The 18,059-nt window shown below is 42.3% G+C and overlaps 1 protein-coding gene across 1 annotated transcript in view; it reads right to left on the reverse strand.

The window, feature by feature from the left end:
• The window catches only part of PIK3R4 (phosphoinositide-3-kinase regulatory subunit 4), a 31,241-nt gene extending 13,310 nt beyond the window's left edge, over positions 1–17,931 (reverse strand). The window contains exons 1-11 of the mRNA XM_030551088.1: positions 17,811–17,931; positions 15,765–16,537; positions 14,271–14,404; positions 13,551–14,133; positions 9,757–9,891; positions 6,899–7,120; positions 5,686–5,859; positions 4,479–4,624; positions 3,261–3,464; positions 2,091–2,292; positions 489–682 (exon numbers count right to left, since the gene is read on the reverse strand). Of these exons, the coding sequence (XP_030406948.1) occupies positions 489–682; positions 2,091–2,292; positions 3,261–3,464; positions 4,479–4,624; positions 5,686–5,859; positions 6,899–7,120; positions 9,757–9,891; positions 13,551–14,133; positions 14,271–14,404; positions 15,765–16,494 (2,724 nt within the window). The 5' untranslated portion in view covers positions 16,495–16,537; positions 17,811–17,931. The remainder of the gene's footprint in view (positions 1–488; positions 683–2,090; positions 2,293–3,260; positions 3,465–4,478; positions 4,625–5,685; positions 5,860–6,898; positions 7,121–9,756; positions 9,892–13,550; positions 14,134–14,270; positions 14,405–15,764; positions 16,538–17,810) is intronic.
• Positions 17,932–18,059: the final 128 nt, after the last annotated feature.

Raw genomic sequence — 18,059 nt, forward strand, 5'->3', positions numbered from 1 at the left:
TCTGCATCTGGTACTGACCACTACTGGGTACAGTATTCTGTACTGTAGACAGACCACTGCTACGATCTGGTATGGTAACTGCTGCATTCCACTAAAGTCACAGACAAAAGGGGTACACCCAAAGGGAGATTACAGGGCCTACATTCTTGAATTCTCAAAGAGTTTCCAAGAGCTTTAGTGCCAGCATAATTTTCTCAATGCATTGGTTAGTCTCCCCCAACACATCCCTTAGAGAAAGCTATATATTCACTTGTAGGATCGTGCTGTTCATAAAACTAACCCTTATCTTTCCCATTTTTTTAAAATTTAAGCCCCAATATTTTGTTGAACAAAAGAGCCAAAAGAAGAAACATAAAATGTCTAAACAAAAAATCCCTTTTAACACTGGTCCCAACACTGTGTTCAGTGAGTAGATATTAAAGCGCTTGCTGCTATTTAAATATTCAGATTAGATAAAAAATGCAAAAAAGTGAGGTCTTCCGAAATACCTGTGGAGAGGATGACAAATTGGCACAGATGCCAGCAGCGGATTCGGAACGAAGGGGTTTTCCGGTCTGAGCTGCTTCTTGATCAGCACTTTGCCCTTTAGGTATTGGCTGGGAGATGTTAGAAGGCTCCAAAGACCCAAACATACTTTTCCATTCCTCATTTACATTTGCTTCTTGTTTTACATTTTTTCTAGCTATAAGAAACAGACCAAAAACAAAAGAATCAACGTAAGATTTAATTCGTTACAACAATCATTCTAATTGGTCATGACTTTAGCACTAGGTGTAACCCAATAAATACATGCAGATTTATTATGGAGTTACATTAATCAAAGAAAAAATGCATTATTGGGTTATTTAAATCAGCTGGTAGGGATGTTAGAAGAAAGAGATTTAGACACCTAACAACTGGAAAATTCCTACTTAGCATTAGAAGAGCTTGACTGAAATAACACAATATTCTATTTACACATTCTTAATCCTAAAGCTGACCAATTCAGATCACTCATACAAATCACAGGGAATTTTTTTTTAAACATAGAAGGGATGTAGGATCAAGTCATAAATAATGATGTTCTTCCTACAAAAATTAATCCAGTATTGGCACAGGAGAGAGATTAGTTCAGTGGTTCTTATCCTGGGGTATGTGTACCCAGAAGTCTTCCAGGGGTACATCATCTAGATATTTGCCTAGTTTTACAACAAGTTACATAAAAGGCACCAGCAAAGTCTATACAAACTAACATTTCATACAGACAATATCTTGTTTATACTGATCTATATACTATACCCTGAAATGTAAATACTATATTTATATTATTTATTATATAGTAAAAATGAGAAAATAAGCAATTTTTCAATAATAGTGTGCTGTGATACTTTTGTAATCTGATGTCTGATTTTGTAAACAAGTACTGTAATTTTTAAGTGAGGGGGTATGCAAGACAAATCAGACTCCTTAATGGAGTACAGTAGTCTGGAAAGGTTGAGAACCACTGGACTAGTTTATCATATGACACTAGACAGATTACTGCTGGCATCAAATACTGTCATTTTCCAGCAAGACAGCAGCCACCTTCTGATGGCTCAAGAATGTAATTAAGAAATTTATTTTGAAGATTCCTTTTTGGGTCACTTGAAACTAAAAAAGTAGAAGAAACATGGGGCAAATTAAACCCAGACTAAGCCAATGCATAACAACTAAAGGCAAGATGCCTAATATTAATCAGTTTAAGGGAGAGAATTTATTAAAAGCATTGATTCTGCATATTATCTTGTAAACCCTCTCAATGACTGACTCCACAGGACCCAACATTTGTGCTTATGTTTCTCCACCACCACCTAAATTTATGAGTATATTATACATTTTTTATAATATACCACAGGGAGTTGATAAGCATTGTGCTTTTAAATGTAAAAGTCAGAAATCTTGAGATTCCCAAGGTGCAATAAAAATGCAGGCATGTGTGTGAGAGAGGGGAGCTGAAGTGTTTGTTGCAGGGCAAGTTGGATTAGTGAGCTTGGAGGAGTCAAGAGTCAACTGCACAACACTCCTGAAAAGAAAACAAAAAGAGATACAGTAAAACATGAGAATATACCAACCACGTTTGTCATCAGGCTCCTGCTTTGTTTTAACAAGATCAACTTGTCTTCCAGTTATTCCCAGAGCTGCCAAGTCAATAACCCCTTTTTGAGTGCTGTCATGCAGGTGGCTCTGGTCCACTATATTGGCCTTGGCTTTATTGGATTTTAACATGAAGTCTTTTAGTGCTAACAGTTTGTTTTCCTCCTCCTCAGTCATACCCTACAACAAAACACATGGAGATAATTTTAAACAGAACTTCCATCAAGATATGGAGATACAGAAGTGGGATACATTATTGGTTCTTAATGAAGAGAGAGAACTCAAGACCGACTTATATCATTTCAAACATTTTGGAGAAATTGCTACATTGCAAGGACAGTATTTTGCACCCCTGACCCCTCCACACAACACCACACCACACACACAAGCTTGGATACGGAAAAAAGGGATATAAAACTACTAAAGAATGGAACTACTAACTGATATATCTGGCTTGTTGGCCTAGCATCAGGGATTTGAAGTCAGTGCACGCTAGGAAAGAACTGACATAGGCTGAGTCTTCTCTACAGTTTCCATCTCTGCAGATGGGAGGTTCTCAAGGCCAGCCATTTCCATAAGGAGGATTACAGTGCTCCATCATTAGCAAGTCTCCTCCCCAGTTATCTGCCGGGAAATACAAGAAAGGAGATGGGCTCAAGGGCCTGTATCCCACAGCTCAGCTGCTTTAGCGCCTGGGAGGAAAGGGATTTAAAAAGGGACTTTATACTCCTTGTCCATCCAGTACTGCAGAGCCAGCTTACTTCACCCCAAGCCATCTCTCTGGTCAGGTGGAGGGACATGTCTCTGGGGCCTTGGAGTGATTATGCCCTCTTTGGAAAGCTCTTTCCCTCTTTCTTTTTTACATGCAAGCCTCTCAACACCACAGCTCTCTCTTACCCTAGCCTGGTTCTCTCTCTCTATGGCAGACCTTTGTTAAAATGCCTCCTTACCTTCTCAAGGCCCTCATTCTGCAAACTCAAGCACTGAAATCAATGGGACTGTTCGAGCAGTTTTTTGTATGATCAGAACCTTGGACTGTGAGTTCGTTGGGACAGGGCCTGTATCTACCTGTGTGTCTGTACAAAACCTATCACACCAGGGCCTCACTGGCATGTACTACTGCAGTACAAATAAAGAATAATAGTTACTTGGGAAAGTAACTTCTTTAGCAGCTGTGCAATGGCTGGGTCCTCAGGGGGAGGACAGTCAGGGCAAGTGCCATTCCTTTTCTTCTGACGCATATGAAGATGTCTGAAAAGGCTTGCGATGTCCTTTGATCTTAAAGCATAATCAAATATGGAACGGCTTACTGGCTCTTTAAGGACACTCAACAGGACTATTTCTTTATCCATCTGCAATTCAGAAAAAGGGAACAAATCAACAAGGAAAGCATCATATATCTGTAGAAATACAAGACTTGTCCAATAGCTTTTGGCTATCACAGGAGGAACGAGTTGTGATCATGTCTGTCGGGTTATAACAAAAACTACTTTTAAAGCGAAATAAGTGTTTTTATATATTCAAATCTTACTTAATACCACTAATTTTTGTAGTTACCCTTTCATGAGCTGTAGATGTCTTTTACAGCATAAAATATGATGTCTATGTATTATACCAGGAAGTGAAAGATTATCAGAGTACTTCTAATTTGAAAATGTACACAATATAAAACTTCTTTAAAAAGGCATTGCTTGAAATTATATTTTAACACTGTAAGGAAACTTATTGTTACCACCACCATAGTTTATTAGAACAAAGAATATTAAGAATCAAATGTACTTTCAGAAAATATGTTGTGATTACGTTTGGATTTCTCTTTGCTCAGACAACTGGGGCAAGCATTCAAAAAGAAACCTACAGTATTGTGCAAAAAGGTGCCACTGCACACCATTTGGGCAGGCAATTATTGCAAACTGGATAATCTGCAACTGCTTCATCCTGCAAGGTGCTGACTATACTGGCCCTGATCTAGCACAGCACTTAAGCATGTGAGTAATCCCACTGAAGTCCCAAGTGCGTTGATGACTAGCTAGCTGAAGTCAACAGGACTACAAGTTAAGCATGTACTTCAATGCTTTTCTGGATCAGGGCCAGAATGCTCAGTGTCTTTATTGGACTGAGACTCTTTGAAGTGATATTGTTCTTTGAACAAAACAAAAAAGTTTCATGTTCACTACATTGCCAGTCTATCAACATCTGCTACAAGAGGTCAAAAAACTGAACTGCTCCTAACTGAGCATCTGATTAGTTTCCTAATCTGAAAACTGAATTGAAGCTTTTAAAATGTTTAAACCAGACATTGTTGCAAAGAAAATGTAAATTTATGAACATACAGTATATATTCATGTCACTACATTATCAATTACCTGTATTATCGGCTGAGTGATAAAAGGATGGAGATAAGGCATTAGCTTGCAGTAGACATCAGCAATATTTAAGTGCTGTGCTACCACAGTGATAAATCCTACTGCACCATAACGTATCCAAAGGTTTGGATGGCACAGGAAGGGCGCTGGAAAAAAAATTAATGTTAAAATGTATCATTTCAAATCTGTTGTTCAAACTGGAGAGAGAGGACTGTCCTGTATTTACCAGACAGGGAATCCTCATTTCCCCTCCCTAAGTTCAGTCCCTCCTCCTCCAAAGTACCAAAGATTTCACAGATAGGGCCTGAAGTCAATGAGCTTCAGAACAGGCACTTGGGCCCAAATCCTCAAAGGTATTTAGGCACCTAACTCCCACTGATTTCAACTTAGGTGTCCTAAATAGCTTTGAGGATCAAGGCCCTCACTAAGGACCAACATCCTATGCTGGAAGAGCACTGGTGACAGACTTGAGAAGGGAGCCAGGTCCAGAATAATAGGGAAAATAAATGAAAAAAATTGTGGAAATTCTGGGTGCACTCTTAAAAAATAAGATGAGGGAACATCACCACAATCATTTGGGAAGTATGAGCCTCTGAGTCATGCAACCTAGTCCCCTGAATCATGGCAGGGCAGACAATCCTCTCTAAGGTTTCTCCAAATTTCAGTTACAGCCTTAAACATTTCTAATGATTATGCAATTATAAATTTCAAATTATTCTAGAACCTTCTTTGGCAGCTTATTCCCTTGTATAATCCAGTTTTTACTAAATTTTTCACATAAATGTTCTTTGCTGTATACACGTTATTCCTTATTTAATCATCTGAAACTGACAGGTAAAGTTTCAGGTTGGTAAATTTATTTAAGCAGAAAGTGAGTCCTGACCTTAATTTTGGCAGCACTTCTACTGGAAGTATTGATTAAAAAGAGAGAGGTCTAATCCAAGCGAATCAGCATCTTAATTGATATTTTACACTCTAATATTCACTTTGGATTATTTGTTCCATCAAAATGATTACTTAAGCATTCTAAGCAACATGTTATTGCATTAGCAACAGCTTATTAAAAGTTAGGAAAATAATTCCCACCAGAACCTAAAGAAATTTGAGGTAGGGTCATATAATGGATAACTAAGCTAACAGTGAAACTTTACAGAATTAAGATTTTCTGTAGAAAACCATGGTATTTTGAGCAGTTTTTTAAACTTACCTATATCACAAGCAAATTCATAGATGTGTGGTTTCTGCAACAGCCCTAACTGGCACATGCAGGTAAGAGCATTGAGGGCTTTAAAAATGACAAATTCTTCAGCATCACTGAGACCTTGCTGGAGTAGAGGTTTTAAAATTGATGAGCTTTGCCAGCCAACGTAAGCAGCAACACCTAAAAGCCATGAAGAAAAACTGTTATTGTAATGGGCAAGGTAACACCCCCCAAAAGCTAAGGCAGCAGGGTAACAAACACTAGATACTAAGGCAGTCCACATCTTCCTGGAAGTGACAATCATTTTTTGGAGGGGGGAGGAGGGAGGGAGGGAGGGAGAACATCTCTAATTCAAACACAAAACTGATAAGCTCATGCTGTATTTGCAAAAGGCAAAGGCAAAACTCACAATAACTTCAATGGTGCAACATCAGGGCCATACTGAACCTCCACAAATCAAGAAAGCTGAAATGCTTCATACTTCGGGCTGCTCTCCATCATCAGTGTTTGCAGTTGGAAGCCAAAGAGACTTGTGCCCTTAAAATTACTTAGGCTTTTAAACACATACCTAGGCACCTAACTTTCAGTTCCTATTTTTGAACATTTTGGCCTGTGTGTATAACAAAGCTGGCAATAACTTTGTTAATGTATGGGAAGACTAAATAACTTTTAACTGTTAACAAGGAACCAATTTTGTTTTGAAATGAGAGATCTTATGCCACTCATAAAAGTTTAATAAAAATACAATTTTAGCCCCCTGATGCTGCAAACACTTAAGCACATGCTTGAATTTAAGCACATGAATAATCCTATTGAAGTGAATGGGTTAATTGGGTTAACAGTTTTGTGTAATTCAAATACAATACTTTTTTAAAAGAAACAAAACAGCATTTACAGTTAAGTTCATTATAAATTTTAATCTAAAGTTGCAACTGCACAAACTTTCATATTAGTTTTACAGAGCCTCAACCTCACCTAAATCAATTTTTTTAATCAAGAGATTTAAAAGGTCTTGATTTAAATCACTCCATCCTGCTACCAAGAAGAAATAAAAAGACATGCCTGAGCATTAAATTGCTTGCCTCTATGTCAGAGTTACTAAAATCTCCACAGGAGAAGCCCTCTTCTGTAACTTTAAAAATCTCTAAGAACCTGCAGCAGTGTAGGCAATTAACTGATTACATCTAAGCATGTTTCAGCCAAGAAACCGAGTACCTACCAACTATGCTGTCAAAGAAAGCTCCCCGAAGATGCCAGTCATTCTTATCATTCAAGAAGGTGATCATATGAGATAGGAGGACATCATTGGCTTTTTGACGTCCAAAGAAGACACAGAGACGTGTTATTCCATTTTCCATTAGCGTCTGTTTCACAATGTTTTCTGGGTCACTCAGCAGAGTAACAACTTTCTGCTGGACCATTTCATGCAAAGCCTGAAGCTCTGCAAGAGAGACGCAATAGAAAATTGAGTCAACATGACACAAAACGTGTATTTGTCAGCCACCATTAAATTAAATTAAAATAATATGCAATTCTGAAGTACAGCTGACTTGGTAATGCATACAGTAATGCAACAGAATGACTAGGATTCTGAAGCCATGCTTACAAATGGATTCATACTCAGGCTCTGAATTGACAGAACTGGGGAAGCCAGAGAAGCGTACTTCTCTGATATGGATAAAAACATACCCCAAACAGTCTAGTCTGTGCTTCCATTGAGGTGACTCACTCATCACACTTATGGCTGAAGTAAGGATGTGGGAAAGCATCAAAATGAGTCAATTAGAGTATGTCCACACAGACCAAAAAACAAATCCCGCAGTTGCCTTGCACCATCTGACTCCGGCTCACGGGGCTCAGGCTGCAAGGCTGTTTCATTGTTGTGTGGTTTTCCAGATTCAGGCTGAAGCCCAGACTCTAGGACCATGAGGGGTGGAAGTGTCTCACAGCTTGACCTCCAGCCTGAGCCCAGAAGTCTACACAGCAATGAAACAGCCCTGCGAGCCCAAGTGGGTTTTTCTTTGCTGTGCAGACATACCCTTAGAGCAGGTCTACACTTACCTCTGGTGCAATCGATCCAGCAGGGATCGATTTATCGCGTCCAGTGAAGATGCGATATATCGATCGCCAAGCACTCTCCCATTGACTCCAGTACTCCACCGGAGCAAGAAGCAAAGGTGGAGTCGACGGGGGAGCGTCAGCAGTTGACCTACAGCAGCAAAGAAACCATAGTAAGTAGTTCTAAGTATGTTGACTTCAGCCATGCTATTTTTGTAACTGAAGTTGCGTAACTTAGACCGATGTAGCCCCCACCACCCCAGTGTAGACCAGGCCTTAGAGATAATGGTTCAACAGCGAACACAAAATGCTTTGTGGCAACAGAGTAATTGAAAATTCACTTGCTTGTCAGTAGCTTCACCTTTCCTAAACTGATGGCAGAGTTGAGGTTGTGTATTTTTAACAATCTAGACGGATTATCTTTTAGGAATATAGAGATAGATAAGCAGCATTGGAAAAAAATCAGATTTCCAGTTTCATTAAATAAGTGAGCCATTATCCTCAAGCTACTAAGAGTGCTCTAAAACGGTAAACCACTATAAGCATTCATTGCCAAGTCATGTGCTTGGATATTTCTAGTCCACGGTTTAAATAAAAGTGTAATTTTACTAAGAATTTCCTAACTCTTAGATGGAACTTGATAATACAGGGCCAAGCCCCAAGAGATAATGACTAATGCTTTTATTTGGTTGCGGAAGTCACAGAATCCATGACTTCCAGTGACCTACATGACATCAGCCTGTGTGATCGGGAGCTGCAGGATCCCCCGTCACCCCAGGTGAACCCTGAAGCTCCCAGAACGAGTCCAAGTCCCGCTCCCTCCAAGCCTGTCTTGTAAGACGATACATTTTTACATTATTTTAAAAAAATATAAGGGCTCTGGGGTGGGGCTGAGGATGAGGGTTTGGGGTGCGGGAGAGGCTCGGGCAGACAGATAGGATAAGGGGTTCATGGTGCAGGAGGGGGCTCAGGGCTAGGGCAGAGGGTTGCAGTGTGTGGGGGGGTGAGGGCTCCGGCTCAGGGGTGCAGATTCTGGGGTGGGGTGGGACCAGGGATGAGGAGTATGGGGTGCATGCAACTCCCCCAACCCTCTCCCCTCCGGCAGCACACTCACCTTGCACCACTGTCACTGCACATGTTCCTAGGACCCCTCTCAGGTCCAGGAAGCTCCCTCGCCTCCCCTGTGGTGGATGCGGAGGATGCCATCAAGTGTGCGCATCCTCCTACTGCTGCTCCTCTCTGTAGACTCACTAGGGATGGGGAATGGGGCTGCCCTTGCCCAGTGTGGGGCAGGAGCAGTGACTGTGGGCAGGGGGGCTCCTGTGCTAGTGGAGGGTCCTGCTGGAAAAGGGGAGGGTCCATCCAAAGCAGAAGGTCAGGGTCAGCCTGCCCTAGCACTAGTGGTTGGGGGGTTGGGAGGGCACTAGGACACTGCAGCAACTGATGCCAGGAGCCAGCAGAGCTGAATGCAGTGTGGAGCTGCAGGGGGAGGCAGGGACACTCGGTGGAGGCGCGCGGGGGTGGGGGAGAGACCTGGCCCCGAATATTAGTGGAGCCGGGCCCCCAGGCCCTGAATATTGCTGGAGCACGGGCCCATATATATTGCCACCCTGGGCCTGCAGCTCCTGGCTGACATGGGAGGCGGCAGCACCCCACAGCTCTTGGCCCCGTGGGCAGTGGGGGAACCCCGGAGCTGCAGTTAGCAGGGATACCCCACAGCCCCCAGCTGCTGCAGGCAGCTCCTAGCCCCTGTGCAGCTGCCCTGCTTGTTGAAGTGTGGGACCCCAGAGATCCTCATTTTGTCACTGATATTTTTAGTAAAGTCATGGACAGGTCACGGCTTCCATGAATTTTTCTTTTTTGCCCATGACCTGTCCGTGACTTTTACTAAAAAATATCTGTAACAAAATCTTAGCCTTAATAATGAGCACCCAGAATTGAAAATCAATAGAAAATATAAGAACTCAGCACTTCAGGCTTTCACCCATAAGTAAACAACCCATACATAAGTTATTTTACCTGTGTCATAGTTTTCACTGGGATGTGACACTTCATCCATTTCTTCACTGGTCGGCTCATTTTCCATGTTCAGATTTTTCAGCTGTACTAGTTCCAGAAATCTCAGAGCCGTTTCTGCTAACAGTGCTATGTTTTCTGTAATGATAAACATTTACAACCATAATTTTTTTTTCCATTTTAAACTGTGTAAATCTGGTGCTTGCAGATGGAAAGAATTATTACTACTGACAAGAACCAGGCACTGTGGGCAAATGCTGTACTACATGCTCTGTCAACACAATGTGACCTGGTACATTCCTGCAATTGTGGCTCCAGTAAAACTGCCAGGTGAATCAACCTGTGTGGTACTTTAGTGATGTGAGAAGTTGGAGAAAAAAATGGAGAAGTTAAAACGAAACCAGGTTCACTGATAATATAAGCTAAACTATTTTTACAGAAGCAAAAAACTAACAGACTAGCCCAACAGGTCACCTAACCTCAGGCTAATCATTAATAACCTGATAGAATTAAATGCCATTAAATTCAAATTAACCAACAGGATAGTAAGTGCTTGCATCACAACAAATTTGTTCAGAGACATTAATGTTTGTGGGTAAAATGCAAACCTTTGTAGAATGTCTAGACTAGCATTTACTATCAGGTTGGTTAACTTGAGTTAATCGATAATCAGTTAATTCACCTTTAAAAAGAAGACCACAAAGCCTGGGTATGGCAGAAGAGTGCAGCAGGCCCTGCTCACCCACCCAGTTACAACTGGACTGTTGGGGTAAGTACTGAGAACTTCCCTTGATAGCATTCCTGCCTCTCTGGGGAAAGAGGGGTTCCCTGTTGCTGCCTCTAGTGCTTCCAAAGGTCCCTGTTGCCACTGGGGGGGAAGGGGGGGAACTTGCCTCTTCTGTCACAAAGATCCCTGTGCTGTAGTGTTCCTAGGGCCTCAGTCCAGCTCTGGCAAAGGAACACTGACATTACCAATATGTAACATTCTACAAGCTGCTTTATTAGAAAACATTATATGGTTTCGCATGTACAACTGAAATAAAAGAATAGTTTCAACCAAAAAGTTATTTCACCTGAAGTAGTGTTGCTGACAAATTTTTACACTTAAAAGCATGAAACTCCCACTAAAATCAACAGCAACTTCATTTATGAACATAAGAACAGCCATACTGGGTCAGACCAAAGGTCCATCTTGCCCAGGATCCTGTCTTCTGGCAGTGGCCAATGCCAGGTGCCCCAGAGGGAATGAACAGAACAGGTAATCATCAAGTAATCATCAAGATCCATCCCATCGCCCATTCCCAGCTTCTGGCAAACAGAGGTTAGGGACACCATCTCTGCCCATCCTGGATAACAGCCACTGATGGACCTACCCTCCGTGAATTTATCTAGGTTTTTTTTTTTTTTTGAACCCTGTTATAGTCCTGGCCTTCATAACATCCTCTGGCACAGTTCCACAGGTTGACTTTGTGTTCTGTGAAGAAAAACTTCCCTTTGTTTGTTTTAAACCTGCTGCCTATTCATTTCATTTGGTGACTCCTAGTTCTTGTTGTGAGCAGAAAACAACACTTCCTTATTTACTTTCTCCACACTAGTCATTATTTTATAGACCTGTATCACATCCCTGATAAAAGTTCCCATCTTATTAATCAGTCCTCACATGGAAGCTGTTCTATACCGCTAATCGTTTTCTTGCCCTTTTTTGAACCTCTCCCAATTCCAATATAATCTTCTTTGAGATGGGGCAACCACATCTGCACGCAGGATTCAAGATGTGGGCGTACGATGGATTTATATAGAGGTAATATGATATTTTCTGTCTTATTATCTATCCCTTTCTTAATAATACCCAACATTCTATTAGCTTTTTTGACTGGCTCTGCACATTGTGGATACTTCTCTGAAAACATCCGCTCAATGATGCCAAGATCTCTCTCTTGAGCAGTAACAGCTCATTTAGATCCCATCATTTTATATGTATAGTTGGGATTGTTTTTCAATGTGCATTACTTTGCAGTTATCAACATTGAACTGCCATTTTGTTGCCTAGTCACTCAGTTCTGTGAGAGCCCTTTGTAGCTATTCACAATCTGCTTTGAACTTAACTATCTTGAATAGTTTTGTATCATCTGCAAATTTTGCCACGTCACTATTTATCCCTTTTTCCAAATCATTTATGAATATATTGAACAGTACTGGTTCCATTATAGACCTCTGGGGGACACCACTATTTACCACTCTCCATTCTGAAAACTGATCATTTATTCCTACCCTTTGTTTCCTATCTTTTAACCAGTTAATGAACCTTCCCTTTTATCCTGTGACAGCTTACTTGCTTAAGAGCGTTTGGCGAGAGACCTTCTCAAAAGCTTTCTAAAAATCTAAGTATACTATATCCACTGGATCCGCCATGTTTGTTGACCCCCTCAAAGTAGTTTGGTGAGGCATAATTTCTCTTTACAAAAACCACGTTGACTCTTCCCAACAAATTATGTTCATCTATGTGTCTGACAACTCTGTTCTTTACTAGAATTTCAAACACCTTGCCCGGTACTGAAGTCAGGCTTACAGGCCTGTAATTACCAGGCTCATCTCTGGAGCCCTTTTTAAAAACTGGCATTACAATAGCTATCCTCCAGTCATTTGGTAGAGATGCTGATTTAAATGATAGGTTACAAACCGCAGTTAGTAGTTCTAAGGAACTCAAAATGTGAAATTGCAGAACTCTTGGGTGAATACCTTCTGGTCCTGGTGACTTATTACTCTTAAATTTATCAATTTATTCCAAAACCTCCTATAATGAATCTAGGACAGTTCCTCAGATTTGTCACCTAAAAAGAATGGCTTAGGTTTGGGAATCTCCCTCATGTCGTCAGCCGTGAAGACTGAAACAAAGAATTCATCTAGTTTCTGCACAATGGCCTTATCCTTGGGTGCTCCTTTAGTATCTCCATCCAGTGGCCTCACTGGTTGTTGAGGCTTCCTACTTCTGATATACTTAAATAATTTTTTGCTATTATTTTTTGAGTTTTTGGCTAGTTGTTCTTCAAATTCTTTTTTGGCCTTCCTAATTATATTTTTACATTTCACTTGCCAGAGTTTACTCCTTTTTATTTTCCTCACTAGGATTTAACTTCCTTTTTAAAGGATGCCTTTTTGCCTCTCTCTGCTTTTTTTACTTTGTTGGTTAGCGACAGTGGCATGTTTTTTGTTCTCCATGTTTTTTGAATTTGGGGTATACAGTTAAAGTTGAGCCTCTATTATGGTATCTTTAAAAAGTTTCCGTGCAGCTTGCAGGGATTTCATTTTTGGCACTGTACTTTTTAATTTTTGTTTAACTAACTTCCTCATTTTTGTGTAACTCTCCTTTCTGAAATTAAATGCTACCATGTTAGGCTGCTGTGCTGTTTTCCCCACCACAGAGATGTTAAATTTAATTATATTATGGTCACTATTACCAAGCAGTCCAGCTATATTCACTTCTCGGACCAGATCCCATGCTCTACTTAGGACTAAATCAAGAATTGCCTCTCCTCTTGTGGGTTCCAGGACTAGCTGCTCCAAGAAGCAGTCTTTTAAGGTGTCAAGAAACTTTATCTCTGCATCCCATCCTGAGGTGACATGTACCCAGTCAATATGGGATAGTTGAAATCCTCCATTATTATTATATTTTATTTGTATAACCTCTCTAATCTCCCTGAGCATTTCACATGACAGCATGTGGCCTAAAGCTTTCAAGACAATGGAGAATATGTAAGTGGGGATCATGAAAAACTGAAGATATGTTTCCCTCTTACCAGCATATGCCAGCCTCACAATAGTGGCTTCATCTTGGGCTAAATGTGCTATGCCTGGCAAAATGTATTCTGGGTAAATATTGATATCATTGCGTGGCACCTCCTTGACAAGAGCAAGAACTTTAGTCAGTGTCCTTACAGCTTCTGCCCTCACCCTAGGCACAGAGTCATTGCTGAAATGTAACAGATAAGGCATAATACGATCCAGCAGAATCTCCACACTTAATCTTGGTGCTAAATGCAGAATCAGCTCCAAAGCAGCCAGTTTTGAATCACAGTATTTGAGAGTCTGCAAACAGGAAGTTATCACAGACACTAGAACAACTAGCCCATTCTCTTTGGTCTCTCCCTCTGCTTTCTCTGTTCGGTCATGTCCACAGAGATTATGAATAATGTTGTCCAGATCTTTACGTATGACAAGTATACGCTCATCTGCTGATAGGAATGTTTCCTTGGCAAACTGTGCCATGTAAGGCTGGAGAAAGGTGTAAAATATTTCAGGAAATGCATTGTTACGTTGTTGCTTTAAGTAATCGTCTGCTCCTAAACGTTTATCTGGCTCACAGTGGATCATCTGAGTGACCTGCAGGGAGGCAGGGGTGGAGGGAAAGTGGGAGAAAAGATTACAAGGTTTAGAAATGAATGTTAAGTTATCCCCAAAGCAGTCAAAACCAAAAGCAGAAGAAATAAGATGGCTCTAAAGAATGCAGTGTTATTTACCAGTTCTCTGATACTGCGATCTTCAATTTTGTTCAGGACTTGATCAGGGGAGAAAAGACCATTTCTATAGGCCAAAAGCTGAGATAAGTCGAACAGTGGTACACCTTCCGTGAAGAGCTCTGCTATTACACAGCCTGGAAAATATCAAATATGGTGTCTGAGCATTACAAAATAGGTACTCCTCCTTTGCTATCAATGCAAAAACAAAAATAAGTTTTACACAATTCAACTGAATACAAAAATTTAAAGGAATAAAAGAGTGTGTCCAAAGAGCTATTTTAAGTTTAACATCTCTGTATCAAGAAAATGCCTACAGCTGCTTTAAATTTTATCCCTACATTTCAAGAGTACAACGTCTTAGAAGTATATTTCATATATTTCAACAGCCATAGGGCGACAGCAGTAAGCAACATAAGGCACTTGCATTTTTTAGCTGGCAGGTGCTTGAAGCAAGACCAGAAAAGGAAACCACATCAATATCATGTGGCAGAGTAACCAACCAACCAACCAAGAAAGCACAGAGTAACCAGCTCTCCTCAGGAAGTGACTGAAGGACCTCTGCTTCTGTGCTGCTCAGTGATGGTGTTTGTCAACTATGGGTATGTCCACACTGCAATTAGACACCAGTGGCTGGCCTGTGCCAGCAGACTTGGGCTCACCAGGCTCAGGCTGTTTAATTGTGATGCAGATGTCCAGGCTTGGGCTGGGGACAGGCTCTAAGATCCTCTGAGATAGGAGGGTCTCCCAGCTTGAGCTGCAGCCAGAGCTGGAATGCCTACATCCGAGTTCAATAATCCCGCATCTTGAACCCTGCGAACCCAAGTCAGCTGGCAGAGGCCAGCTACTGGTGTCTAATTGCAGTGCAGACATACAACTTTACTTGTTTTAGGATATTTTGAGCAGTAACATTAAGATTGGGGCAGAAACCACCCAAGATTGCCAAATAAACACAATTATTAGGTCATGTTGCGTACACAGAACTACAAAAGTATTCTTTTCAAAGACTTGAATACCAATCCTGCAATCTAATCCACTTGGGCAGAATCCCACTAGAGTCAATAGGGCTCCACAGATGTCTGCCCATGTAGATCACACTGCAGGATTAAGGCCATAGATTTTTAAATTCAGATCCCTAGTTACACAAAAAAAAGAAAAATGAACAGAGACTAAACCTTTCCAGGTGGTCTCTCTAGACCATAGTTGAAGCATATTAGCGTGGCAGTTTGGAGTTCCACTTCTCAGATACATCACCATGGTATCAGAGTACCTTTGTAAGGTTTCATATTGCACAAAAATATATAGATTTTGTACAGTACTTATCCTGTGAATAGAAGGCCCTGGGGTCAACACTAAAAAGTTGGGGTGGTGGGGGGGTTGTTTTGTTCCCCCCCAATCTCCCTAAATTCTTTAAGCTTCTTCTTCTAAAAAAAATCCCTACCAAGTTGATGCAAAACTATAAAACATGTATAGTTCTTGGATGATCACCCCAAATACCTGCAGAAAAGATATCCATTGCACGTTTCAATTCTCCTCTGGTTCGCTGATTGCTGTTTGCCAAGTCTACCAGTGGCATTGAAGGATCTTTCATATTCTCCAGCTCTGTAGAAAACATACTGCCATCAACAAAGCGCTCAGGGGCAATATAACACGTCCTTCTACGCGATGTGTCAAAGAAATAATTGAAGTCAGCAGGATTGTCCTCAGGAAGATAAGTTGGCTTAAAACTGGCAAAGTCAGTTAGAAGCACCCAATTCCAGCTAGTCACCATAACGTTTTCAGTTTTGATGTCCCCATGACGGACTCCAGACTTGTGTGCTTGGTCCACAGCGGTCAAGATCTGGAAGGCGATCCACCTCTTTTCAATGTTATTTAGGAATGGTCTAGTACTGATTCGATCATAAAGGTTGTCCCGCACATACTGTCTGAACAGCATAGCTGCTTTTTCAGACAAAGTGGCCTTCTGAAAGGGAAGACAGTTCTGTGCAGAGTGTAGCCTTATCTTTAACTCCTCTAGCTCTTGCTTGTAGCTAGTTAGTGGCAAAGTTGGATCCTGAATTGCAAACACCTTTACGACCACCAGGCCTTCCCTGTGCTTGGCCCGAGCAACTTTAAAAAACCGAGTACTCCCCAGGCTTTTGTCATATTCAAAGTCATGTATGTCTGAGAAATAGCTGTCAACAGACAGGATCTGAGATGGGGCAATGCCAGCCAGCTGATTCCCCATGATGGCACCTCCTATTGTAGGAGTCAGCACTTCACAACTGCACCTAGAAAACAATTTTAAAATGCTATCTTATATTTCTATAGTGTCTTTCATCTCAAAGTATCCAAATATTATTTATAAAAGGCAGAGACATGCAGAAATCATTTCAAATGACACACAAATGCTGCCATTTCTTCTCTGGAGTGGAATGTGGCAACTATTTAATAGCTCCTAGAATTGAAAGCTATTCCTTGCCTTTTTATTCATAGTTCATACTCCTGTAGTACTGTACTTGTTTAAAAAAATGTTTTCTTTGTGTGTTTCCGAGAAACACTTAATACAGCTACACCCTCATTGCTCCCTTTGATGAGCCCAGGATTTGGCCTTTCCTTATGCAATGAAATTAGAGTTTGATTAACAGCTACGCAGGACCAAGTTCTGCCCTGGCATAAGCAAGTGTATCTCCCAGTGAAGTAAAAAAAACCATTTATTCTGGCAGCAAATTTGGCCCAGACTCTCCAGGGAAAGTACTGACAACTGCACTAACATGTCTAGAAAGCCCTAGGGTCTCAAGGGATCAGCATTCCTACCCACATCCTACCGCTACTCCCTCAGTCAGTGAATTAGAGATTAATCTACAAAAGGAAGCTCCATCCTTTGGGACATTTGCAACAAGCCAGGCACAAAGAATGAGAGAACAAAGGGAGCCCATTGGAACATTCATCCTCAATCCTGCCTGAAGAAGCAGGGCTGGAATGTGTGCCAGACTAAACAAGGTTTAGTGTCTCTATTAGATTTGATTTCCAGAGTCACCTCCTCCCTCTCACCCTGTGCTCATATCAAGCATGACCTACACTCCTCTCCCATGCGACACCCTACCCAAGTCTCACCTGGTCCACTCCCCAATACTCTCTGCTGGCAGCAACCCCCACGCCCCCCATCTCAGCCAGCGCCTACCCAACCCAGCTCTGGCAGCATCCCCACCCAGCTCCGCATCGCCCTCCTCTCTTCTGACCCCCTCCCCAACACCAGCCCCCGTGGCAGCATCCCCACCCCACCCAGCACCCCACCACCCAACTCCCATCTGACCCTCTCCTCAACACCCCCCACCCGTGGCAACATGCCCACCCAGTTCCCACCTGAACCCCTCCCCCGTGGCAGCATCCCCACCCAGCTCCTCACCCTGTTCTCCCTCCCCAATACTCCCTGCCCCCCATGGCAGCAGCCCCCCCGCGCTATTGCCTTCGCTGCTGCCCCCCCCCCGACACATCTACCCCCTCGCGGTAACTGGAACAGGAACCCGCCAAAACCCCAACCGACCCCTCCCGGTCACTCACCCGCGGGCCGCCCCCCGCCGGGCCTGAGCGGACCCGGGAGCCCCCGGCTGCGGGCTGGAGGGAGCCGGGGCCGGGACACCTCCGGGGAACCTCTCAGCTACGCGGAACCGGCAACCATGACACAGAGGGGTGGAGCAGCGCTGTGAGCTCACATCCGGCTGGCCTCCGTCACCGCCCTTCAGGCCTGCGGGGGGTGGGGCCTCCGGCTAGAGGGACCCTGCCAGGCCACCGCCCCCCCGCCAAAGCCCC

The sequence above is a fragment of the Gopherus evgoodei genome, chromosome 2, assembly GCF_007399415.2.
Source record: "Gopherus evgoodei ecotype Sinaloan lineage chromosome 2, rGopEvg1_v1.p, whole genome shotgun sequence".
NCBI lineage: Eukaryota > Metazoa > Chordata > Testudines > Testudinidae > Gopherus > Gopherus evgoodei.